General features: G+C 38.3%; 1 protein-coding gene across 2 annotated transcripts in view; it reads right to left on the reverse strand.

Annotated features, from left to right (window-relative positions):
* mpv17l2 (MPV17 mitochondrial inner membrane protein like 2) overlaps nucleotides 1-24,330 on the reverse strand; it is a 47,658-nt gene extending 23,328 nt beyond the window's left edge. The window contains exons 1-6 of one of the 2 annotated variants that reach the window (XR_014569390.1): nucleotides 23,925-24,330; nucleotides 22,037-22,155; nucleotides 20,208-20,369; nucleotides 18,362-18,438; nucleotides 15,765-15,893; nucleotides 13,934-14,122 (exon numbers count right to left, since the gene is read on the reverse strand). Coding sequence is in view for 1 of the 2 variants with exons in the window: in XM_083767532.1 (XP_083623658.1) it covers nucleotides 14,090-14,122; nucleotides 15,765-15,893; nucleotides 18,362-18,438; nucleotides 20,208-20,369; nucleotides 22,037-22,155; nucleotides 23,925-23,995 (591 nt within the window). In the remaining variant the exon portion in view is untranslated. Of the gene's footprint in view, nucleotides 1-13,726; nucleotides 14,123-15,764; nucleotides 15,894-18,361; nucleotides 18,439-20,207; nucleotides 20,370-22,036; nucleotides 22,156-23,924 lie in introns of those variants that run through there. The other variant, XM_083767532.1, reaches the window with a different exon arrangement.
* Nucleotides 24,331-26,384: the final 2,054 nt, after the last annotated feature.

Consider the following 26,384-nt stretch of genomic DNA (forward strand, 5'->3'; position numbering starts at 1 on the left):
TCCTACTGTACTTTATATTAGAGTTAGACATGCATTCTGTGTCAATACTGTAGTAATCACTGTCCTACTGTACTTTATATTAGAGTTAAACATGCATTATGTATCAATACTGTACAGTAATCACTGTCCTACTGTACTTTATATTAGAGTTAGACATGCATTCTGTATCAATACTGTAGTAATCACTGTCCTACTGTACTTTATATTAGAGTTAGACATGCATTCTGTATCAATACTGTAGTAATCACTGTCCTACTGTACTTTATATTAGAGTTAGACATGCATTCTGTATCAATACTGTACAGTAATCACTGTCCTACTGTACTTTATATTAGAGTTAGACATGCATTCTGTATCAATACTGTACAGTAATCACTGTCCTACTGTACTTTATATTAGAGTTAAACATGCATTATGTATCAATACTGTAGAAATCACTGTCCTACTGTACTTTATATTAGAGTTAGACATGCATTCTGTGTCAATACTGTAGTAATCACTGTCCTACTGTACTTTATATTAGAGTTAAACATGCATTCTGTATCAATACTGTAGAAATCACTGTCCTACTGTACTTTATATTAGAGTTAGACATGCATTCTGTATCAATACTGTAGAAATCACTGTCCTACTGTACTTTATATTAGAGTTAGACATGCATTCTGTATCAATACTGTAGTAATCACTGTCCTACTGTACTTTATATTAGAGTTAGACATGCATTCTGTATCAATACTGTAGTAATCACTGTCCTACTGTACTTTATATTAGAGTTAGACATGCATTCTGTATCAATACTGTACAGTAATCACTGTCCTACTGTACTTTATATTAGAGTTAGACATGCATTCTGTATCAATACTGTACAGTAATCACTGTCCTACTGTACTTTATATTAGAGTTAGACATGCATTCTGTAGCAATACTGTAGTAATCACTGTCCTACTGTACTTTATATTAGAGTTAGACATGCATTCTGTAGCAATACTGTACAGTAATCACTGTCCTACTGTACTTTATATTAGAGTTAGACATGCATTCTGTAGCAATACTGTAGTAATCACTGTCCTACTGTACTTTATATTAGAGTTAGACATGCATTCTGTATCAATACTGTACAGTAATCACTGTCCTACTGTACTTTATATTAGAGTTAGACATGCATTCTGTATCAATACTGTACAGTAATCACTGTCCTACTGTACTTTATATTAGAGTTAGACATGCATTCTGTATCAATACTGTAGTAATCACTGTCCTACTGTACTTTATATTAGAGTTAGACATGCATTCTGTATCAATACTGTAGTAATCACTGTCCTACTGTACTTTATATTAGAGTTAGACATGCATTCTGTATCAATACTGTAGTAATCACTGTCCTACTGTACTTTATATTAGAGTTAGACATGCATTCTGTATCAATACTGTACAGTAATCACTGTCCTACTGTACTTTATATTAGAGTTAGACATGCATTCTGTATCAATACTGTAGTAATCACTGTCCTACTGTACATTATATTAGAGTTAGACATGCATTCTGTATCAATACTGTAGTAATCACTGTCCTACTGTACATTATATTAGAGTTAGACATGCATTCTGTATCAATACTGTACAGTAATCATTGTCCTACTGTACTTTATATTAGTTAGACATGCATTCTGTATCAATACTGTACAGTAATCACTGTCCTACTGTACTTTATATTAGAGTTAGACATGCATTCTGTATCAATACTGTACAGTAATCATTGTCCTACTGTACTTTATATTAGTTAGACATGCATTCTGTATCAATACTGTACAGTAATCACTGTCCTACTGTACTTTATATTAGTTAGACATGCATTCTGTATCAATACTGTACAGTAATCACTGTCCCACTGTACTTTATATTAGAGTTAGACATGCATTCTGTATCAATACTGTAGTAATCACTGTCCTACTGTACTTTATATTAGAGTTAGACATGCATTCTGTATCAATACTGTAGTAATCACTGTCCTACTGTACTTTATATTAGAGTTAGACATGCATTCTGTATCAATACTGTACAGTAATCACTGTCCTACTGTACTTTATATTAGAGTTAGACATGCATTCTGTATCAATACTGTAGTAATCACTGTCCTACTGTACTTTATATTAGAGTTAGACATGCATTCTGTATCAATACTGTACAGTAATCACTGTCCTACTGTACTTTATATTAGAGTTAGACATGCATTCTGTATCAATACTGTAGTAATCACTGTCCTACTGTACTTTAGAGTTAGACATGCATTCTGTATCAATACTGTACAGTAATCACTGTCCTACTGTAATTTATATTAGAGTTAGACATGCATTCTGTATCAATACTGTACAGTAATCACTGTCCTACTGTACTTTATATTAGAGTTAGACATGCATTCTGTATCAATACTGTACAGTAATCACTGTCCTACTGTACTTTATATTAGAGTTAGACATGCATTCTGTATCAATACTGTACAGTAATCACTGTACTACTGTACTTTATATTAGAGTTAGACATGCATTCTGTATCAATACTGTACAGTAATCACTGTCCTACTGTACTTTATATTAGAGTTAGACATGCATTCTGTATCAATACTGTACAGTAATCACTGTCCTACTGTACTTTATATTAGAGTTAGACATGCATTCTGTATCAATACTGTAGAAATCACTGTCCTACTGTACTTTATATTAGAGTTAGACATGCATTCTGTATCAATACTGTACAGTAATCACTGTCCTACTGTACTTTATATTAGAGTTAGACATGCATTCTGTATCAATACTGTACAGTAATCACTGTCCTACTGTACTTTATATTAGAGTTAGACATGCATTCTGTATCAATACTGTACAGTAATCACTGTCCTACTGTACTTTATATTAGAGTTAGACATGCATTCTGCATCAATACTGTAGTAATCACTGTCCTACTGTACTTTATATTAGAGTTAGACATGCATTCTGTATCAATACTGTAGTAATCACTGTCCTACTGTACTTTATATTAGAGTTAGACATGCATTCTGTATCAATACTGTACAGTAATCACTGTCCTACTGTACTTTATATTAGAGTTAGACATGCATTCTGTATCAATACTGTAGTAATCACTGTCCTACTGTACTTTATATTAGAGTTAGACATGCATTCTGTATCAATACTGTAGAAATCACTGTCCTACTGTACTTTATATTAGAGTTAGACATGCATTCTGTATCAATACTGTACAGTAATCACTGTCCTACTGTACTTTATATTAGAGTTAGACATGCATTCTGTATCAATACTGTAGAAATCACTGTCCTACTGTACTTTATATTAGAGTTAGACATGCATTCTGTATCAATACTGTACAGTAATCACTGTCCTACTGTACTTTATATTAGAGTTAGACATGCATTCTGTATCAATACTGTAGTAATCACTGTCCTACTGTACTTTATATTAGAGTTAGACATGCATTCTGTATCAATACTGTAGTAATCACTGTCCTACTGTACTTTATATTAGAGTTAGACATGCATTCTGTATCAATACTGTACAGTAATCACTGTCCTACTGTACTTTATATTAGAGTTAGACATGCATTCTGTATCAATACTGTAGTAATCACTGTCCTACTGTACTTTATATTAGAGTTAGACATGCATTCTGCATCAATACTGTACAGTAATCACTGTCCTACTGTACTTTATATTAGAGTTAGACATGCATTCTGCATCAATACTGTACAGTAATCACTGTCCTACTGTACTTTATATTAGAGTTAGACATGCATTCTGTATCAATACTGTAGTAATCACTGTCCTACTGTACTTTATATTAGAGTTAGACATGCATTCTGCATCAATACTGTACAGTAATCACTGTCCTACTGTACTTTATATTAGAGTTAGACATGCATTCTGTATCAATACTGTACAGTAATCACTGTCCTACTGTACTTTATATTAGAGTTAGACATGCATTCTGCATCAATACTGTACAGTAATCACTGTCCTACTGTACTTTATATTAGAGTTAGACATGCATTCTGTATCAATACTGTAGTAATCACTGTCCTACTGTACTTTATATTAGAGTTAGACATGCATTCTGTATCAATACTGTAGAAATCACTGTCCTACTGTACTTTATATTAGAGTTAGACATGCATTCTGTATCAATACTGTAGAAATCACTGTCCTACTGTACTTTATATTAGAGTTAGACATGCATTCTGTATCAATACTGTAGAAATCACTGTCCTACTGTACTTGAGTTAGACATGCATTCTGTATCAATACTGTACAGTAATCACTGTCCTACTGTACTTTATATTAGAGTTAGACATGCATTCTGTATCAATACTGTACAGTAATCACTGTCCTACTGTACTTTATATAAGAGTTAGACATGCATTCTGTATCAATACTGTAGTAATCACTGTCCTACTGTACTTTATATTAGAGTTAGACATGCATTCTGTATCAATACTGTACAGTAATCACTGTCCTACTGTACTTTATATTAGAGTTAGACATGCATTCTGTATCAATACTGTACAGTAATCACTGTCCTACTGTACTTTATATTAGAGTTAGACATGCATTATGTATCAACACTGTACAGTAATCACTGTCCTACTGTACTTTATATTAGAGTTTAGACATGCATTATGTATCAATACTGTAGTAATCACTGTCCTACTGTACTTTATATTAGAGTTAGACATGCATTCTGTATCAATACTGTAGTAATCACTGTCCTACTGTACTTTATATTAGAGTTAGACATGCATTCTGTATCAATACTGTACAGTAATCACTGTCCTACTGTACTTTATATTAGAGTTAGACATGCATTCTGTATCAATACTGTAGTAATCACTGTCCTACTGTACTTTATATTAGAGTTAGACATGCATTCTGTATCAATACTGTACAGTAATCACTGTCCTACTGTACTTTATATTAGAGTTAGACATGCATTCTGTATCAATACTGTAGTAATCACTGTCCTACTGTACTTTATATTAGAGTTAGACATGCATTCTGTATCAATACTGTAGAAATCACTGTCCTACTGTACTTTATATTAGAGTTAGACATGCATTCTGTATCAATACTGTAGAAATCACTGTCCTACTGTACTTTATATTAGAGTTAGACATGCATTCTGTATCAATACTGTAGAAATCACTGTCCTAATGTACTTTATATTAGAGTTAGACATGCATTCTGTATCAATACTGTAGTAATCACTGTCCTACTGTACTTTATATTAGAGTTAGACATGCATTCTGTATCAATACTGTAGTAATCACTGTCCTACTGTACTTTATATTAGAGTTAGACATGCATTCTGTATCAATACTGTACAGTAATCACTGTCCTACTGTACTTTATATTAGAGTTAGACATGCATTCTGTATCAATACTGTACAGTAATCACTGTCCTACTGTACTTTATATTAGAGTTAGACATGCATTCTGTATCAATACTGTACAGTAATCACTGTCCTACTGTACTTTATATTAGAGTTAGACATGCATTCTGTATCAATACTGTAGTAATCACTGTCCTACTGTACTTTATATTAGAGTTAGACATGCATTCTGTATCAATACTGTACAGTAATCACTGTCCTACTGTACTTTATATTAGAGTTAGACATGCATTCTGTATCAATACTGTAGTAATCACTGTCCTACTGTACTTTATATTAGAGTTAGACATGCATTCTGTATCAATACTGTAGTAATCACTGTCCTACTGTACTTTATATTAGAGTTAGACATGCATTCTGTATCAATACTGTAGTAATCACTGTCCTACTGTACTTTATATTAGAGTTAAACATGCATTCTGTATCAATACTGTAGTAATCACTGTCCTACTGTACTTTATATTAGAGTTAGACATGCATTCTGTATCAATACTGTACAGTAATCACTGTCCTACTGTACTTTATATTAGAGTTAGACATGCATTCTGTATCAATACTGTACAGTAATCACTGTCCTACTGTACTTAATATTAGAGTTAGACATGCATTCTGTATCAATACTGTACAGTAATCATTGTCCTACTGTACTTTATATTAGAGTTAGACATGCATTCTGTATCAATACTGTACAGTAATCACTGTCCTACTGTACTTTATATTAGAGTTAGACATGCATTCTGTATCAATACTGTAGTAATCACTGTCCTACTGTACTTTATATTAGAGTTAGACATGCATTCTGTATCAATACTGTACAGTAATCACTGTCCTACTGTACTTTATATTAGAGTTAGACATGCATTCTGTATCAATACTGTACAGTAATCACTGTCCTACTGTACTTTATATTAGAGTTAGACATGCATTCTGTATCAATACTGTACAGTAATCACTGTCCTACTGTACTTTATATTAGAGTTAGACATGCATTCTGTATCAATACTGTACAGTAATCACTGTCCTACTGTACTTTATATTAGAGTTAGACATGCATTCTGTATCAATACTGTACAGTAATCACTGTCCTACTGTACTTTATATTAGAGTTAGACATGCATTCTGTATCAATACTGTACAGTAATCACTGTCCTACTGTACTTTATATTAGAGTTAAACATGCATTCTGTATCAATACTGTAGTAATCACTGTCCTACTGTACTTTATATTAGAGTTAGACATGCATTCTGTATCAATACTGTACAGTAATCACTGTCCTACTGTACTTTATATTAGAGTTAGACATGCATTCTGTATCAATACTGTACAGTAATCACTGTCCTACTGTACTTTATATTAGAGTTAGACATGCATTATGTATCAATACTGTAGTAATCACTGTCCTACTGTACTTTATATTAGAGTTAGACATGCATTCTGTATCAATACTGTACAGTAATCACTGTCCTACTGTACTTTATATTAGAGTTAGACATGCATTCTGTATCAATACTGTACAGTAACCACTGTCCTACTGTACTTTATATTAGAGTTAGACATGCATTCTGTATCAATACTGTACAGTAATCACTGTCCTACTGTACTTTATATTAGAGTTAGACATGCATTCTGTATCAATACTGTACAGTAATCACTGTCCTACTGTACTTTATATTAGAGTTAGACATGCATTCTGTATCAATACTGTAGTAATCACTGTCCTACTGTACTTTATATAAGAGTTAGACATGCATTCTGTATCAATACTGTACAGTAATCACTGTCCTACTGTACTTTATATTAGAGTTAGACATGCATTCTGTATCAATACTGTACAGTAATCACTGTCCTACTGTACTTTATATTAGAGTTAGACATGCATTCTGTATCAATACTGTAGTAATCACTGTCCTACTGTACTTTATATTAGAGTTAGACATGCATTCTGTATCAATACTGTACAGTAATCACTGTCCTACTGTACTTTATATTAGAGTTAGACATGCATTCTGTATCAATACTGTAGTAATCACTGTCCTACTGTACTTTATATAAGAGTTAGACATGCATTCTGTATCAATACTGTACAGTAATCACTGTCCTACTGTACTTTATATTAGAGTTAGACATGCATTCTGTATCAATACTGTACAGTAATCACTGTCCTACTGTACTTTATATTAGAGTTAGACATGCATTCTGTATCAATACTGTAGTAATCACTGTCCTACTGTACTTTATATTAGAGTTAGACATGCATTCTGTATCAATACTGTAGTAATCACTGTCCTACTGTACTTTATATTAGAGTTAGACATGCATTCTGTATCAATACTGTACAGTAATCACTGTCCTACTGTACTTTATATTAGAGTTAGACATGCATTCTGTATCAATACTGTACAGTAATCACTGTCCTACTGTACTTTATATTAGAGTTAGACATGCATTCTGTATCAATACTGTACAGTAATCACTGTCCTACTGTACTTTATATTAGAGTTAGACATGCATTCTGTATCAATACTGTACAGTAATCACTGTCCTACTGTACTTTATATTAGAGTTAGACATGCATTCTGTATCAATACTGTAGTAATCACTGTCCTACTGTACTTTATATTAGAGTTAGACATGCATTCTGTATCAATACTGTACAGTAATCACTGTCCTACTGTACTTTATATTAGAGTTAGACATGCATTCTGTATCAATACTGTACAGTAATCACTGTCCTACTGTACTTTATATTAGAGTTAGACATGCATTCTGTATCAATACTGTACAGTAATCACTGTCCTACTGTACTTTATATTAGAGTTAGACATGCATTCTGTATCAATACTGTACAGTAATCACTGTCCTACTGTACTTTATATTAGAGTTAGACATGCATTCTGTATCAATACTGTACAGTAATCACTGTCCTACTGTACTTTATATTAGAGTTAGACATGCATTCTGTATCAATACTGTACAGTAATCACTGTCCTACTGTACTTTATATTAGAGTTAGACATGCATTCTGTATCAATACTGTACAGTAATCACTGTCCTACTGTACTTTATATTAGAGTTAGACATGCATTCTGTATCAATACTGTACAGTAATCACTGTCCTACTGTACTTTATATTAGAGTTAGACATGCATTCTGTATCAATACTGTACAGTAATCACTGTCCTACTGTACTTTATATTAGAGTTAGACATGCATTCTGTATCAATACTGTAGTAATCACTGTCCTACTGTACTTTATATTAGAGTTAGACAAGCATTCTGTATCAATACTGTACAGTAATCACTGTCCTACTGTACTTTATATTAGAGTTAGACATGCATTCTGTATCAATACTGTACAGTAATCACTGTCCTACTGTACTTTATATTAGAGTTAGACATGCATTCTGTATCAATACTGTAGTAATCACTGTCCTACTGTACTTTATATTAGAGTTAGACAAGCATTCTGTATCAATACTGTACAGTAATCACTGTCCTACTGTACTTTATATTAGAGTTAGACATGCATTCTGTATCAATACTGTAGTAATCACTGTCCTACTGTACTTTATATTAGAGTTAGACATGCATTCTGTATCAATACTGTAGTAATCACTGTCCTACTGTACTTTATATTAGAGTTAGACATGCATTCTGTATCAATACTGTACAGTAATCACTGTCCTACTGTACTTTATATTAGAGTTAGACATGCATTCTGTATCAATACTGTACAGTAATCACTGTCCTACTGTACTTTATATCAGAGTTAGACATGCATTCTGTATCAATACTGTACAGTAATCACTGTCCTACTGTACTTTATATTAGAGTTAGACATGCATTCTGTATCAATACTGTACAGTAATCACTGTCCTACTGTACTTTATATTAGAGTTAGACATGCATTCTGTATCAATACTGTAGTAATCACTGTCCTACTGTACTTTATATTAGAGTTAGACATGCATTCTGTATCAATACTGTACAGTAATCACTGTCCTACTGTACTTTATATTAGAGTTAGACATGCATTCTGTATCAATACTGTAGTAATCACTGTCCTACTGTACTTTATATTAGAGTTAGACATGCATTCTGTATCAATACTGTAGTAATCACTGTCCTACTGTACTTTATATAAGAGTTAGACATGCATTCTGTATCAATACTGTAGTAATCACTGTCCTACTGTACTTTATATTAGAGTTAGACATGCATTCTGTATCAATACTGTACAGTAATCACTGTCCTACTGTACTTTATATTAGAGTTAGACATGCATTCTGTATCAATACTGTAGTAATCACTGTCCTACTGTACTTTATATTAGAGTTAGACATGCATTATGTATCAATACTGTACAGTAATCACTGTCCTACTGTACTTTATATTAGTGTTAGACATGCATTCTGTATCAATACTGTACAGTAATCACTGTCCTACTGTACTTTATATTAGAGTTAGACATGCATTCTGTATCAATACTGTAGTAATCACTGTCCTACTGTACTTTATATTAGAGTTAGACATGCATTCTGTATCAATACTGTACAGTAATCACTGTCCTACTGTACTTTATATTAGTGTTAGACATGCATTCTGTATCAATACTGTACAGTAATCACTGTCCTACTGTACTTTATATTAGAGTTAGACATGCATTCTGTATCAATACTGTACAGTAATCACTGTCCTACTGTACTTTATATTAGTGTTAGACATGCATTCTGTATCAATACTGTACAGTAATCACTGTCCTACTGTACTTTATATTAGAGTTAGACATGCATTCTGTATCAATACTGTACAGTAATCACTGTCCTACTGTACTTTATATTAGAGTTAGACATGCATTCTGTATCAATACTGTACAGTAATCACTGTCCTACTGTACTTTATATTAGAGTTAGACATGCATTCTGTATCAATACTGTACAGTAATCACTGTCCTACTGTACTTTATATTAGAGTTAGACATGCATTCTGTATCAATACTGTACAGTAATCACTGTCCTACTGTACTTTATATTAGAGTTAGACATGCATTCTGTATCAATACTGTACAGTAATCACTGTCCTACTGTACTTTATATTAGAGTTAGACATGCATTCTGTATCAATACTGTACAGTAATCACTGTCCTACTGTACTTTATATTAGAGTTAGACATGCATTCTGTATCAATACTGTAGTAAACACTGTCCTACTGTACTTTATATTAGAGTTAGACATGCATTCTGTATCAATACTGTACAGTAATCACTGTCCTACTGTACTTTATATTAGAGTTAGACATGCATTCTGTATCAATACTGTAGTAAACACTGTCCTACTGTACTTTATATTAGAGTTAGACATGCATTCTGTATCAATACTGTAGTAATCACTGTCCTACTGTACTTTATATTAGAGTTAGACATGCATTCTGTATCAATACTGTAGTAATCACTGTCCTACTGTACTTTATATTAGAGTTAGACATGCATTCTGTATCAATACTGTAGTAAACACTGTCCTACTGTACTTTATATTAGAGTTAGACATGCATTCTGTATCAATACTGTAGTAATCACTGTCCTACTGTACTTTATATTAGAGTTAGACATGCATTCTGTATCAATACTGTAGTAAACACTGTCCTACTGTACTTTATATTAGAGTTAGACATGCATTCTGTATCAATACTGTACAGTAATCACTGTCCTACTGTACTTTATATTAGAGTTAGACATGCATTCTGTATCAATACTGTACAGTAATCACTGTCCTACTGTACTTTATATTAGAGTTAGACATGCATTCTGTATCAATACTGTAGTAAACACTGTCCTACTGTACTTTATATTAGAGTTAGACATGCATTCTGTATCAATACTGTAGTAAACACTGTCCTACTGTACTTTATATTAGAGTTAGACATGCATTCTGTATCAATACTGTACAGTAATCACTGTCCTACTGTACTTTATATTAGAGTTAGACATGCATTCTGTATCAATACTGTACAGTAATCACTGTCCTACTGTACTTTATATTAGAGTTAGACATGCATTCTGTATCAATACTGTACAGTAATCACTGTCCTACTGTACTTTATATTAGAGTTGTCGGGTGCAGAATTCTAAAAGGTCAGAGTAAGTTATTGTAATATAAAAATAAAATATAAGATACCATTAAAAACCAGTGGAATAATGATAATATAATAACTGTCCAAAATGACACAAGCTTTCATTATTAGCATTTATTTGACCAGACGTGTTGGAGCAGGCTTCCATAGTTTAGGCCTGTAATTATAGGTAAAAAAAACAAAATAATAACTAGAGAAACACTCTCCCTGTCTCCCTGTCTTTGGCCCGGAATAAATATTATTATTATTATTATTAAAATAGCCGGTTGCCGCGCTGTGACCTTGTAGATCTGGGGGGGGGGGGGGGGGGGGTTGGAAGTCCCAACTTACGTCCCTGTAGCTACCCTCGATCAGTCCCATTAGGGAAAAACCAGGGCCACACAATCCGTTCCTCCTGAACTACTCTGCCGGGACTGGGAGGTACCATTCTGGCGCGTGGAAGGACTAGGCTCTGTGGGTTGACACCTGTCCGGGCCCCTCCTACGTCTCACCAGGTCCACTCCTGCTCTCACCAGGTCAGGCCCTGTGCGTTGCACCAGACTCTTTATTCAGGAATGGTGGATTCTCGAGCCGCAACGGTTCCGCAGGCTCCACCTTGAGGCTCGAATGGCCCTCCTAAAGGCCTCACCGTGGGTCTGAATGGCCCTCCTAAAGGCCTCACCGTGGGTTTGTCGGGCTTCTTCCTCACGGAAGACACAGGCTGGGGCGCCAACCCATACTGCTCCCCGGTGCCGTCTACTTTCCTGCTGCCACCAAAAGAGCTGAATGTTTTATGGAGCCATAATACAGTAGTTGATTATTATTTAAGTTAAGTTTTACCACAACCATTTGTTTTGCCATAAATCAGGTAGCTTTAAGCTGCGGCCATGACAGCAATAGTAGGAAAATAAGATATATAATATTAATCATATTCGGTTTCGGCCAGAATTTCCCCTTCAGTGCATCCCTATATACAGTAAATTAATTAAATTAATATGCATGTCCATCATACCATGAATATGAAACCTAATGTACTGTAATGTCCAAGACAAGAAAAAGAACCAGTGTTCCAGTTATCAGTCACAAGCTCTTGTTGGTAATATTTAAAAAGACACAGATGGACTTAATTAGCCAACCTGGTTTGACTATAATTATGTCAGGAGAAACAATTTGAAAAAAAAGGTTTCAACATTAACCAACTTCAGAGTTAGTGTCCTTGAGCAAGGCACTGAACCCCAAATTGCTCCCGATGTACAGGTTGGTGCTTTGCAGGGTTTCCGCTACCATCGGTGTGTTAATGGGTGAAATTGTGTGTGTGAATGAATGTGTGTGTGAATGGGTGAATGTAATGCACAAACTATGTAAAGCGCCTTGGATAAAGGCGCTATATAAATGCACCATTTACCAAGAAACGGGGCATTCCTACTGTATTCCTACTGTAGCTATGGAAACGAAAACAATACAAAGTGTAAAAAACAACACCAGATATGAACGTATAAGAAGAACCATGTATTCAGCAACACAATCAAATCAACTCCAGAGAACCGCTTCAAATTAACAGTTTGATTTGGTCCATAACAACAACATATTAATCAGCACATTTATAAAAAATAAAAAAAAGAAGGAACATCTTCTTATACCAAAATTAAAAAGTAAAAAAAAAGAAATGTCTTCATGAAATAATGTTTTCAACAATATAAAATAAAAAAAACTAGTGATGCTGGATTGCAGCACTCGCACACACCCTGGTATGCAGATTAACCCATTCTGAACGGGAACCCATTTTGGTGTTAGCATCATGTTATGCTTTAGCTATTCAAAAATAGCAGATCTACAAGCTCATCTAATCAATGCCGTGCGTAAACTCTTCACGGTGACATTCCAGTCGGAGTATTAGAGATGAACACAATCAGTGCCGGAAGTGCTTCAAAATAGGAGCTCTGGGGTGCCGGGGGTTGTCTCAGCGCTTTTACTCTGAAAGACATGACCCGGAAACAATCTACTAAAAAAAGTTGACTTTACATTGCCATAGCTTACATTGCGATCATTTTAATTTATACGATATATGATCCAAAAAGCGTTTATATTTTGCTGTCAGGATGTAGAAGACATTTTTAGAATCTGATCTCAGGTCAGAATGGGTTAAATGTTTTACCAAACAACCTCCATAACAACATTGTGAAAAACAACGTCAGACAAACATAAACAAAACAAAACAAAGAGCACAAACATAACTGATCTACAAGTCTTCAAGGCCTCTGTCACATGCCCCCTCCCCCCTGAGGACATTAAGGTCAAAGGTCACACAAACTGAAAGTTTAAAAAAAACGTGATTATGAATAAATTAACGAGAGACACTTTTGTTACTTTCATCTGGGCGAGGAGGAGTGACTCATCGGCACACAGGAAGTCCCGCCCTCCGGCCCAACACGCCCCTCCAGGGGATTGGGCGGCGACGGTGACGACATCACTTCCTGTTTGACCAGCGTCACCACGGTGATGATGGCGACCTCTGAACCTGGATCAGCGGGGGGGGGAGGGGGCGGGGCCGTCGTCCTGTCAACCGAAAATACTCCATGTTTTACTGGAGTAAAAGTACCCTCCCGCGCACTCAGATCAGCCAACGCAGGGAAGCTGGAAGTATCCTCACTAAAACCGCCGGGACAACGCTCCACACGTCCCAAACTCTTCTCCCTTCTGGCTCCAAAACTGTGGAATGCACTTCCCACTGCAGTCAGAACTGCAGCATCACTCCCAATCTTCCGCCGTAGTCTGAAAACTCACCTTTTCAGACTCCATCATGGCCCATAGCACTTACCCTACCCCCTTAGATAGCATTTCTGTAGACTTAGATAGCATTTGATACAGACTTACAGCACTATAATTGCATCGTATGTAGTCATAGCACGTCATAGTACATATGTATAGCATAGTATAGTATATATGTATAGTTTATATGTATAGTTTCATTATATAGATATTCCACTGTTACTTTCTTAGCTTACGCATGTTTCATGATAAATGTTTTTATGTGATGTATTCCCATGCTTTTTTGTTCTTGCTTAATGTAAATTGCTCTGGATTAAGAGCGTCTGATAAATGCATGAATTGTAAATTGTATCAATACTAGAATACAGAAATACTGTAAAAAAGTCCCTAATTAAAAATGTACTTTAAAAAATACCAAGAGTAGAAAGTGCTCTTTATGCCGAATGTCTCACTTCAAGTTTTCAAATGTATGAAAAATCATTTGTAAATAGGCGATCTACAAGCTCACAATGTGAGCTTGTAAATAGGCGATCTACAAGCTCACAATGTGAGCTTGTAAATAGGCGATCTACAAGCTCACAATGTGAGCTTGGAAATAGGCGATCTACAAGCTCACAATGTGAGCTTGTAAATAGGCGATCTACAAGCTCACAATGTGAGCTTGTAGATCGCCTATTTTCAAATGGCCCGAAATGTATACAGTGCTGAAGGGGTTAATGTCTGACAACGTATGTTTTGCAACAATAATCACAATCTAAAAAGTAACTGAAGTCAAATAGCACAGTGTTACTGTACCACATTTATGACTAATACATCACAGTGTTACTGTACCACATTTATGACTAATACATCAATGTGTTGACATACAGGACAGACAGACAGACAGGTACCTGTCTCACCCTGTGTTTGAGGTAAGACAGGTAGGTGTCCCAGCCCAGGGTGACAGACAGACAGACAGACAGACAGACAGGTACCTGTCTCACCCTGTGTTTGAGGTAAGACAGACAGACAGACAGACAGACAGGTACCTGTCTCACCCTGTGTTTGAGGTAAGACAGACAGACAGGTACCTGTCTCACCCTGTGTTTGAGGTAAGACAGACAGACAGACAGACAGACAGAAAGACAGACAGACAGGTACCTGTCTCACCCTGTGTTTGAGGTAAGACAGACAGACAGACAGACAGACAGACAGACAGACAGACAGACAGACAGACAGACAGACAGACAGACAGACAGACAGACAGACAGACAGACAGACAGGTACCTGTCTCACCCTGTGTTTGAGGTAAGACAGACAGACAGACAGACAGGTACCTGTCTCACCCTGTGTTTGAGGTAAGACAGACAGACAGACAGACAGGTACCTGTCTCACCCTGTGTTTGAGGTAAGACAGACAGACAGACAGACAGACAGGTACCTGTCTCACCCTGTGTTTGAGGTAAGACAGGTAGGTGTCCCAGCCCAGGGTGACGGTGTTGACGTACAGGACGCGGAACTTTGGCGACAGGAAGTAGAAGTTGATCATCTGAGCCGCCGGCCACACGCACCAGTCAGCCTGGACGCACGCACGCACGCACGCACATGCACACGCACACGCACACACACACACACCAGAAGGAGGTTAAAATACGGTCAAACCAGATACAACTGCTAGACACGCCCCTTTAGACCAAACCTCTTCTAAATCCTGACAGTTTTCATATTTCTGCGTCAGTCGTTCTGGAGCTTGCTAAATAAATACATTGATTGTGCGCAGATCTGAGTGTGCGGAGCTTCCCTTTATTTCTTCTGCGTTAGTCGATCTCAAAACATTTTCATGTCAAGGACCCCCAAGATTATAATTATGTATTTGCCCCCCCCCAGAAGCAAAGATTTGAGTTAAAAACGTTCAACGTGAAAGAAAATATATTCAAAGATTTGCCCCACATTTTACAATATAGTTATAGGTTCTCCAAATGTGCCTATAAATGTATTATTGGCATTGTCCCAGTTTTGAGCCAACAGATCCTGCTTTAGGGCTTCGATGGTAGCCTCTGTTATTAGGCGTTTGTACAGAAGGTATAGTTGCAACATTTATCTTTTCATAATCACATTTGTATGTTACAAATATTGGCAGATGATCTGCAATATCTGTGACCAATACCCCCCTCTCAATGTTGTTCCCAAATTAATTTGTATATATATATTGTCAATTAAAGTTGCTGAGTTTGTGGTTATTCTGGTAGGTCTGGTTATTAATGGGTATTGTCAATGAATGTATCTTATATACTTATGTTTATTTGGATTAAATAGATTTAAATTGTAATCGCCACAGGCAAAAATTACTTCATGCTGACATTTCGAGAACAGGTTTTCAATGTTTTTTTGTGAGTATGTCAACAGTCAATCAGTCCCTGGAGCTCTGTAGATGCAGCTGGCAATTATGTTTTTATGTTTTTCTCTACATATCTCAATAGTGATACATTCTAGCACATTATCAATACCAATAGATAACCTTATATTCTGAGTTGATGTCCACATACAGGTTTTATTTCTTCTGTTCCTATAGTTTAGCTCACACCCATCGAGAGGAAAGTCAATACCCCTGTCGCTATCAAACCATGTCTCAGAAACAGCAATGATATTAAAGTGATTTGTGTTTATTTAGATAATCCCTAATTTTCCCATAATTTGCATACACGCTTCTACTGTTAAAGTGTATAATTGATATATCATTACCAGGTGGTATCATATTTAGTTGTTCCTCAGTATAATAGTTGCAGTCCTTTTCTATGTCATTAAATATATTATTGTCCGTCTATTGTCTGTCTATCTTTTACTTGTCTATAAAGCTCTCAATGGTCTCGCACCTTCCTACCTACATGACTGCCTGCCTAAATATGTGCCAAACCGCCCCCTAAGGTCTTCCACTGCTGGCCTGCTCGCTTTGCCTAAAAAAATGGCAACTAAAAACTACGGGGAAGGAGCTTTTTGCTTCTACGGGCCGTCGGCATGGAACAAGCTCCCACTGTACCTTCGTCAGGCAGCCTCTGTAGACATTTTTAAAGCACAGCTCAAGACCCACTTCTACAACATTGCTTTTAATTGATCTTTTATTTATTTTTTTTGTTATTCATGTCCTCACTGTATTGTATTACTGCTTGTTTTTTGTCGTTGCCTTGCTTTTCTTTTATTCTCCATTGTTCTGTAAAGCACTTTGAACTGCATTTCATGTCATAAAAGGTGCTATACAAATAAAGTTTTATTATTATTATTATTATTATGTGTTGTTCAAAGTCATATCTGTCATATTCACTGTATTTAAAGGTCTCCAGGCTCCAGTTATCTGGATTCTGGGGGCTGTCGTTGTTATAACTCATAATTGCTTAGCTCATCATCAGACTCGTACGATTCCATTATTACACCTTTTGGTGTTTATAGCATTACGTTATACTTTAGCTATTGAAAAATAGCAGATCTACAAGCTCATTTTTTAATCGTGAAAATGTGCCTCAAATCTTTGAATATATATTCTTTCAGAGTTTGTCTTTAACTCGGGGGGGGGGGGGGGGGGTCCCTGGAACAGACATATTTTCAGATGGGGGTCGACGGCCAATTACATATAATTTTTGGTGGTCCTTGACACGAAATATTGAGAACCACCGATAGAGAAACATGAGGTTTTTCAGAAGAAAAATATACATTTTCAAAGAGAATTTCGACGTCAGGCCTAAATGGGTTAAAGAAACAAAAGTTGCATAGACGGTGGCGTCACCATGGGAACCAACGTGGCCGCCGGCTGTTAGCTTAACGACTCTGACAGCTACGGCGACGGCGTCACAGCCGCCGTACTAACACCTAGCGGAGCGGTCCTGAGAACAGTCGTTGCTTAAAGTCCCTGTTTGCTTTAGTGCAGATCCTTCAAAGCGTTGTCGTCAGAATGCACCTGGTATGCTGCCGAACCTGATCCCCTCCTCCTCCTCCCCCCCTCCTCCCCCCCAACCCCACCCCCCCCTCCTCCCCCCCAACCCCTCCCCCCTTTACCTTGTAGAACTCCCAGAACTTGTCTCGGAACTCCTCCCATCCTTTAAGCAGCCCGTGTCCCTCCATGTATCCCATACCTGGGGAGAACAAACACACACACACACACACACAATTCTATTCAATTCAAAGGGCTTTATTGGCATGAGAAAACATACGTTTACATTGCCAAAGCAGAAAAAACAATACAACAATACAGCAATGCAATCAATACAAAAATGATGTACATTTGAAGGTCGGAATCTTCAATAGATCAAATTCTATGTAACAAGGTCACTGGATGCAGGTATAGTGCAGGAATATACACAATGATTAGTCTTTAGGGTGGTTGTGTTCCGTTTGATATCCTTCTCCTATCACAGCAACTCACAAATCTTGCTGCTGTGTTTGCACATTGTTGTACACACACACACACACACACACACACACACACACACATAAACACACATGCTCAAGGAGGGGGCGAGGGGGGGGCACTGAGCAGCGATAAGGAGACGTTGCGTAATAATAAGGACACAGCTTCAGGGAGTGTCTTCACTCTTCAAAAGGTTTAAAAGAAGTGTTTGACCTCGGCGACCTTTGGTCGGCATCAATCAGCCCCGTTGTTGACGCACGGCCTGTCACGCTGTCGCGGCCACGCCCACGTTCTCTATAGTCTGCAGCAACCTTTGATTCTTCTGTGTGTGCGTGTGCGTGTGCGTGTGCGTGTGCGTGTGCGTGTGTGTCAAGGGAGGTGAGAGGACTTGTCTCATCACTGGAAACAGAAGTATCTTTAACTGTCTGTCTGTCTGTGTGTCTGTGTGTCTGTGTGTCTGTCTGTCTGTCTGTCTGTCTGCCTGTCTGTCTGCCTGTCTGTCTGGCATTGAAATAAAATCACACCCGTGTGAAGTGAGTGGGGGGCAACTCCATGTGGTACGGAAGTTGGGAGACCCACAGGAACGAGCCAAGGGCCCCGGTTCCCAGGGGGTTCCCAGGGTGCCGGCCCACCCACAAAGTACCACGCCCCCAGGGTGGGTGTAAATAGTTCCCACACTCACCCACAAAGTACCACGCCCCCCAGGGTGGGTGTAAATCAGGGGTGGGCAACTGGCGGCCCGGGGGCCACATGCGGCCCCCACCTTCACCTAATGTGGCCCTCAGGTTAATGTCAGAATACTGATATAATATTGGTTTCAGCTGTCACTATTCCACAACATGCAAAACATGACCCGCTGTTATTACTTCAGTCTAAACTAGTAAGACGCGCAAACGCGGGAAGCGAACGCAGCTTGTAAATTGCAATAACAATTAGAATAAATTACGTACTTTTTTTTTCTTTTTAGTAAGTAATTTTTTTTAAGTTTTCTACTGTGTGTGTGTGTGTGTGGTTGTGTGTGTGTGTGTGTGTGTGTGTGTGTGTGTGTGTGTGTGCGTGTGTGTGTGCTACAGCTGCGCCCTCTGGTGGCGGGCGGGTGGTGTCACAGCGGGACAGACACACAGACGGACGGACACACAGACAGACAGACATGATCTGCAGGGTCTCATAGTTAGTGCTCACTGGTTCGCAATTAGTAGCTCATTGCTTCAACAGAAGTATAATTAAAGGCATTTGAAATTACATAAAAATGTAAATTTTCAGGATTCCAATGAAAAAAATAGCGAAAATTCAAGATTTCAATTCGAATATAGCAAAAATAGCCGATCTACAAGCTCAAAACGTGTCGCAGCGCGGCGCGTTTTGAGCTTGTAGATCTGCTATTTTTGCTACGACAGTTAATATATGGCCCTAGGGAGTGAGTGTGGAAGTATAGTGGCCCTCTCCATCGTCAAAGTTGCCCATCCCTGGTGTAAATAGTTCTCACACACTCACCCACAAAGTACCACGCCCCCAGGGTGGGCGAGGCGACCAGCTGGTCCACCAGAACCTTCTTGCCCACGGTGCGCAGCGCGTGGCCCACGTAGAACGTGTCCAGCCAGCGGTACCAGTAGTGGAGCACCGGGCCCATGGAGCAGCCCACCGCACACATACGGCCTGTAGGGGGAGACAGAAACACACCATCATTTATATAAACTGTACCAATAATGACTAGAATGCAGTCAACAAGCCAGCAGGCTGGCCTGGAGCCGACTGCAGGTATTCTCCACTGCGACTAGGAAACACAATGAAATGACTGCCGCTGAAGCAGTGTTGTTATCGTCGACTGAAACTAAGACAAAAATGTTTGTCGACTACCGTTTTTCACTGACAAAAACAAATGGAAACTAAATGAAAACTAAGCTACGATGACTAAAACTAAGACTAAATATACTGACAATTTCGTAGACAAATAAAAACTAGACAAAAATGTTAGGAAGGGACTAGTGGACAAGAGATCCAGTATAAGTCATTTTACACTTGGTTGCATGCTGAAAATAGCCGATCTACAAGCTCACAACGCGTCACGCTGCGACGCGTTGTGAGTTTGTTGATCGGCTATTTTCAGCAAGTGTAAAAACACTCATTATGACGGCATCAAGACCCGCCAAAATACATTTTAGTCGACTAAATCAACTGTAGATTTAGTCGACTAAAATCTTATGACATTTAGTCGACTAAAACTAGACTAACACTAAGACATTCCAGGTGACTAAAATGTGACTAAAACTAAATTAAGTTTCAGTCCAAAGACTATGACTAAACTAAAATAGAAATTTGCTGCCAAAAACAACACTGCGCTGAAGAGAAAATATCATTAATCACACAATCGGTGCCGGGATTCCTTCAAAATAGGAGCTCTATGGGGCCCGGAAAGACATGGCCGCTTTTACTCTGAAACCCATGACCCGGGAATCAATCCGCTCAAAAAGGTTCTCTTTACATTGCTAGCTTACATTGCTAAACGTTTTAATTCATACGATATATGATCCAAAAAGCGTTCATATTTTGCGGGAGAGACGGATGAGGAGCAGAAATGAAGCGCCAGCATATCGATCCGTTCATCACCACGGAGAGCGCCCTGGATTAGGAGAGACGAGTCATTCTTTCTGCCGCGCTAACAGCTAAGTCAACGGTAAGCTAACATGGCTGTAGAGTGTAGCATACGGTAGCCGAAAGGCGAACTGACAAATTTAAAAGAAGGAAAAAATTCAGAATATTACTCTCTCGCCCGGTATCATTTAGCATGCGCTAGGACGTCGTATGTACCCCTCAGCTCGATTCCCTACATTACATCCTACGGCCGGGTTAGGGGACTTACGTGGCCAGTTATAAGACTGATATGAGGTTAGGGGACTTACGTGGCCGGTTATAAGACTGATATGAGGTTAGGGGACTTACGTGGCCAGTTATAAGACTGATATGAGGTTAGGGGACTTACGTGGCCAGTTATAAGACTGATATGAGGTTAGGGGACTTACGTGGCTGGTTATAAGACTGACATGAGGTTAGGGGACTTACGTGGTCGGTTAAGACTGATATGAGGTTAGGGGACTTACGTGGCCGGTTAAGACTGATATGAGGTTAGGGGACTTACGTGGCCGGTTATAAGACTGATATGAGGTTAGGGGACTTACGTGGCCGGTTATAAGACTGATATGAGGTTAGGGGACTTACGTGGTCGGTTAAGACTGATATGAGGTTAGGGGACTTACGTGGTCGGTTAAGACTGATATGAGGTTAGGGGACTTACGTGTCCAGTCTTGTCCAGGTCGTTATCTCACCTGTGCGTGTCCAGTCCCGAGTCTTGTCCGCGTCCCGCCGTATCTCGCGCGTCTGCTGGAGGATGTCTCCCAGAGACAGCATTACTCCACCGCTCAGCGTGTTGGTGACGATCAGATACCTGTAAATATATTATAATATATTACACTACGATCATCAGATACAGTACCTGTAAATATATGATATATAATATATTACACTACGATCATCAGATACCTGTAAATATATGACATATAATATATTACACTACGATCATCAGATACCTGTAAATATATTATATTATATTACACTACGATCAGATACCTGTAAATATATTATAATATATTACACTACGATCATCAGATACCTGTAAATATATTAAATATAATATATTACACTATGATCATCAGATACCTGTAAATATATGACATAATATATTACACTACGATCATCAGATACCTGTAAATATATGAAATATATTATATTACACTACGATCATCAGATACCTGTAATTATATTAAATTAAATATTACACTCAAGCATTAGAGCTATGGACCAGAGCTAGTTCAAAACCAATGCATTAGAGCTATGGACCAGCGCTAGTTCAAAACCAAAGCATTAGAGCTATGGGACCAGCGCTAGTTCAAAACCAAATTATTAGAGCTGTGTGTGCTTTACTTCCTTCAGGCCGTGTTGCCATGTCTGCTTATTATAAGCAACCTTTTTTCTGTAAAGTCACTTGCAAATAAAGTATTGGTAGTTGCTGGGGAGATGGGTTTTTTGGGCTTGTTTCTAAAGTGTACAGTACTAGTTGCTTATTTGGGCTTTCTTCCACATGTCTTCACATCAAGGAACCCCAGATTAATAGGCTATGTGTAATTGTCCACAGACATCCATCTGAACATATTTTGTGCCTTTTTTTATTTCATGTAAATATTCAAAATATTTCGATCTATTCTCAATGTGTTTTTGAGTGGTGCAACCACTCCTACAACCAGCTTGCAATGTCCTCGTACCTGTTTGTTTGTTTGTGTGTCTGTGTGACCTGTTTGTTTGTTTGTGTGTCTGTGTGACCTGTTTGTTTGTTTGTGTGTCTGTGTGAGCATGAGTATGTGACTTAATAATAGCAGTAGGGGGCGCCAGAAACAGTGAGAGGGGTAGTGACTCTAATGAGAGAGAGTGAGAGAGAGAGAGGGGGGGGGGGGGGGGGGGGGGGAATTGCACCACTCAGTTCACACGTGTGTGATTTTTTTTTTAAATAACGGATGTACAACCTCACAATGTGTCGCTGCAGTGAGCTTGTACATCAGCTATTTTCATTTGTGCTTCTTTTCATAGACCTGGCCCACTTGTTTCTCTTGCAAAACTGGCAACACAGCAAGAGAAAGCGGAACTTATGCACACACAAATTAAGTAATGAACGCAATGCACTAAATGGGCTGTAAGAAAACGGTGAATACAGTGGCGTGCACAGATAGACACTAGGGGGTGCTAGAGCACCCCCTGCCCTTTTGGCAATGTGCTCTTAAAAAAAAAAAAAAAAAAAAAGGTAATTTGTAGTGTGTGGACCATGCGGTGACATTGATCAATTCTTGATAAAATACTACTATATTATTTAGGCCCCCCACAATCTAAAGCTATGTTTCTATGTCAGTGGTTCTTCGATTAAAGAAAAATAGCAGACCTACAAGCTCGTAGCTATGAGCTTGTAGATCTGCTATTTTTCAATAGCTAAAGCACCAAAATGGGTTCCCGCCCCAAAATGCGCTGCACAAGGTGCCCTTTTTTTTCACTTGAGCACCTGCCCCTCTAAATGTCTGTGCACGCCACTGAACTTATGCACACACAAACGAAGTAATGAACGCAATGCACTAAATGGGCTGTAAGAAAACGGTGAATATATATTCCTACCTGCCCTGGAAGAATGGCCTCCAGTAGAACGAGATCCTCACCAGCAACTCCTTGCCCGCTCGGGGAAGCATCGTGTTGGTTTCAATGTAAATGTAATTTAAATACAACAACAATCAAGTAGACTTGTTATAGTAGTAGCAGGACAGCAGGGGAGAGGTTGTTCTTGTTGTCGTTCTGCCAGTGAAATGATCGATCCTTCATGTTGGCCAGTAGTTAGTTAGTTGTTATATTATTATCTATCACGTGTTAATGATCAGCTATGGAACTGATTAATGTGAGGCATCTATACAGCGTTTTGCATACAGTGATGCAACTTCACACAACCAGTTACACAGCAGACACCAACGTGTCCCGAAGACACCTGGAACTGTGTCCTAAAATGTCCCAAAGACACCTGTAACTGTGTCCTAAAATGTCCCAAAGAAACCTGGAACTGTGTCCTAAAATGTCCCAAAGACACCTGGAACTGTGTCCTAAAATGTCCCAAAGACACCTGGAACTGTGTCCTACAATGTCCCAAAGACACCTGGAACTGTGTCCTACAATGTCCCAAAGACACCTGGAACTGTGTCCTAAAATGTCCCAAAGACACCTGGAACTGTGTCCTAAAATGTCCCAAAGACACCTGGAACTGTGTCCTAAAATGTCCCAAAGACACCTGGAACTGTGTCCTAAAATGTCCCAAAGACACCTGGAACTGTGTCCTAAAATGTCCCAAAGACACCTGGAACTGTGTCCTAAAATGTCCCAAAGACACCTGGAACTGTGTCCTACAATGTCCCAAAGACACCTGGAACTGGGTCCTAAAATGTCCCAAAGACACCTGGAACTGTGTCCTAAAATGTCCCCAAAGACACCTGGAACTATGTCTACAATGTCTCCAAATCAACTGGAACTATTATGTCCTAAATGTCCCCAAACAGAGCAGACACATGGAACTATAGCATTTCCTAAAAGTCCCCAAACAGAGCAGACACATGGAACTATATATATGTCTTAAGATCAGCCTCTAATCCGGTTAGCATTCCTCCAGTATGTAGTAATCTGTAGCCAGCTGTGTTATCACTGTGTGTCATGAATGATATGAATGTAAAACAAACCGTTCTTTCTGTGACTCTCCTCCTGTCTGTCGGACAAGCTGAGCCACCGGTAACAACATCACGTGCAGCACCACCGGATGTGTGTCATGAACAAACGAGTGAGGACAAGATGTGACGTGAGCCGCGGGTTTCTGGAGTTTTACTGCCACCTGCTGGACGGCGGGGTTTCATGATGTCAGACCCATTGTTGAGTGACATTTATACCTTAAGTTATAATAATTATAAAACACTGCTTCTCAAACGTTTTAACCAATTTAGACCTGAGATCAAATTCATACGAGGTTTCCACTGGACACACACTGATCTGATGAACCCATTCTGACCTGAGGTCAGATTCATACGAGGTTTCCACTGGACACAAACTGGTCTGATTAACCCATTTAGACCTGAGGATGATTCTACAAATGCCTTCTAAATTCTGACAGTTTCCTGGAAAAACCTCAGTTTCTATATCAGTGGTTATCTCAAACTATTTAATGTCAAGGACCCCCAAATATTATGTCATTGGCTGCCGACCCCCCCATCTGGAAATATGTTGTTCCAGAGACCCTAACCCCAGAAGCAAAGATTTGAGTTAGAAACATTAGGTCTTGAAAGAATATATATTCAAAGATTTGCGCCACGTTTTCACGATAAAAATAAATAAATAGCAGATCTACGAGCTTGTAGATCTGCTATTTATTTTTTTAATAGCTAAAGTATAACACAATGCTTAAAACACCAAAAGGGGTTCCCGCCCAGCATGCAGAATGGGTATTAAGGACTTTGATTGATTGATTGATTGATTGATTGATTGATTGATTGATTGATTGATTACAATTTTTACAATTTACAATTTAGGCATTTAGCAGACGCTCTTGATCCAGAGCGACTTACATTAAGCTAAAACAAAAGCATGGCATACATCACATAATATAAAAAGTATAGTTATCATGAATCATGTATAAACTAAGACCGTCCGTAACAGTGGAGTATCTATGTCAACTATACATACGTGTGGAGCGTTGTCCTGGCGTTTTTAGTGAAGGTACCTCCAGCTTCCCTGCGTTGGCTGATTGATTGAAGTATGTACAGTATAAGCAGTAATGGGTACATTTCACATGAAAGCGCTGATAAAACATATTACACTTGGTCACAACAGAACGGGCTCCACCTTGTGGTGAGGTGACAACACTGCACAGACTGACCTGAATTCACATTAAAATGATGATATATTATCTTGCCCTTGTCATAGCATCAGCGCTGGAAGGGGGGTGCGGAGGGTGCTCCAGCACCCCCTGCTGGTGGAGAGGAGCATTTTTTGACATGTCTATCAGAGCGTGCTGAATTCAGAATGCACAGCGAGTGAGTTGACAGATAG

This window comes from Protomyctophum parallelum, assembly GCF_964188405.1.
Source record: "Protomyctophum parallelum genome assembly, chromosome: 6".
In the NCBI taxonomy this organism is placed as follows: Eukaryota; Metazoa; Chordata; class Actinopteri; order Myctophiformes; family Myctophidae; genus Protomyctophum; species Protomyctophum parallelum.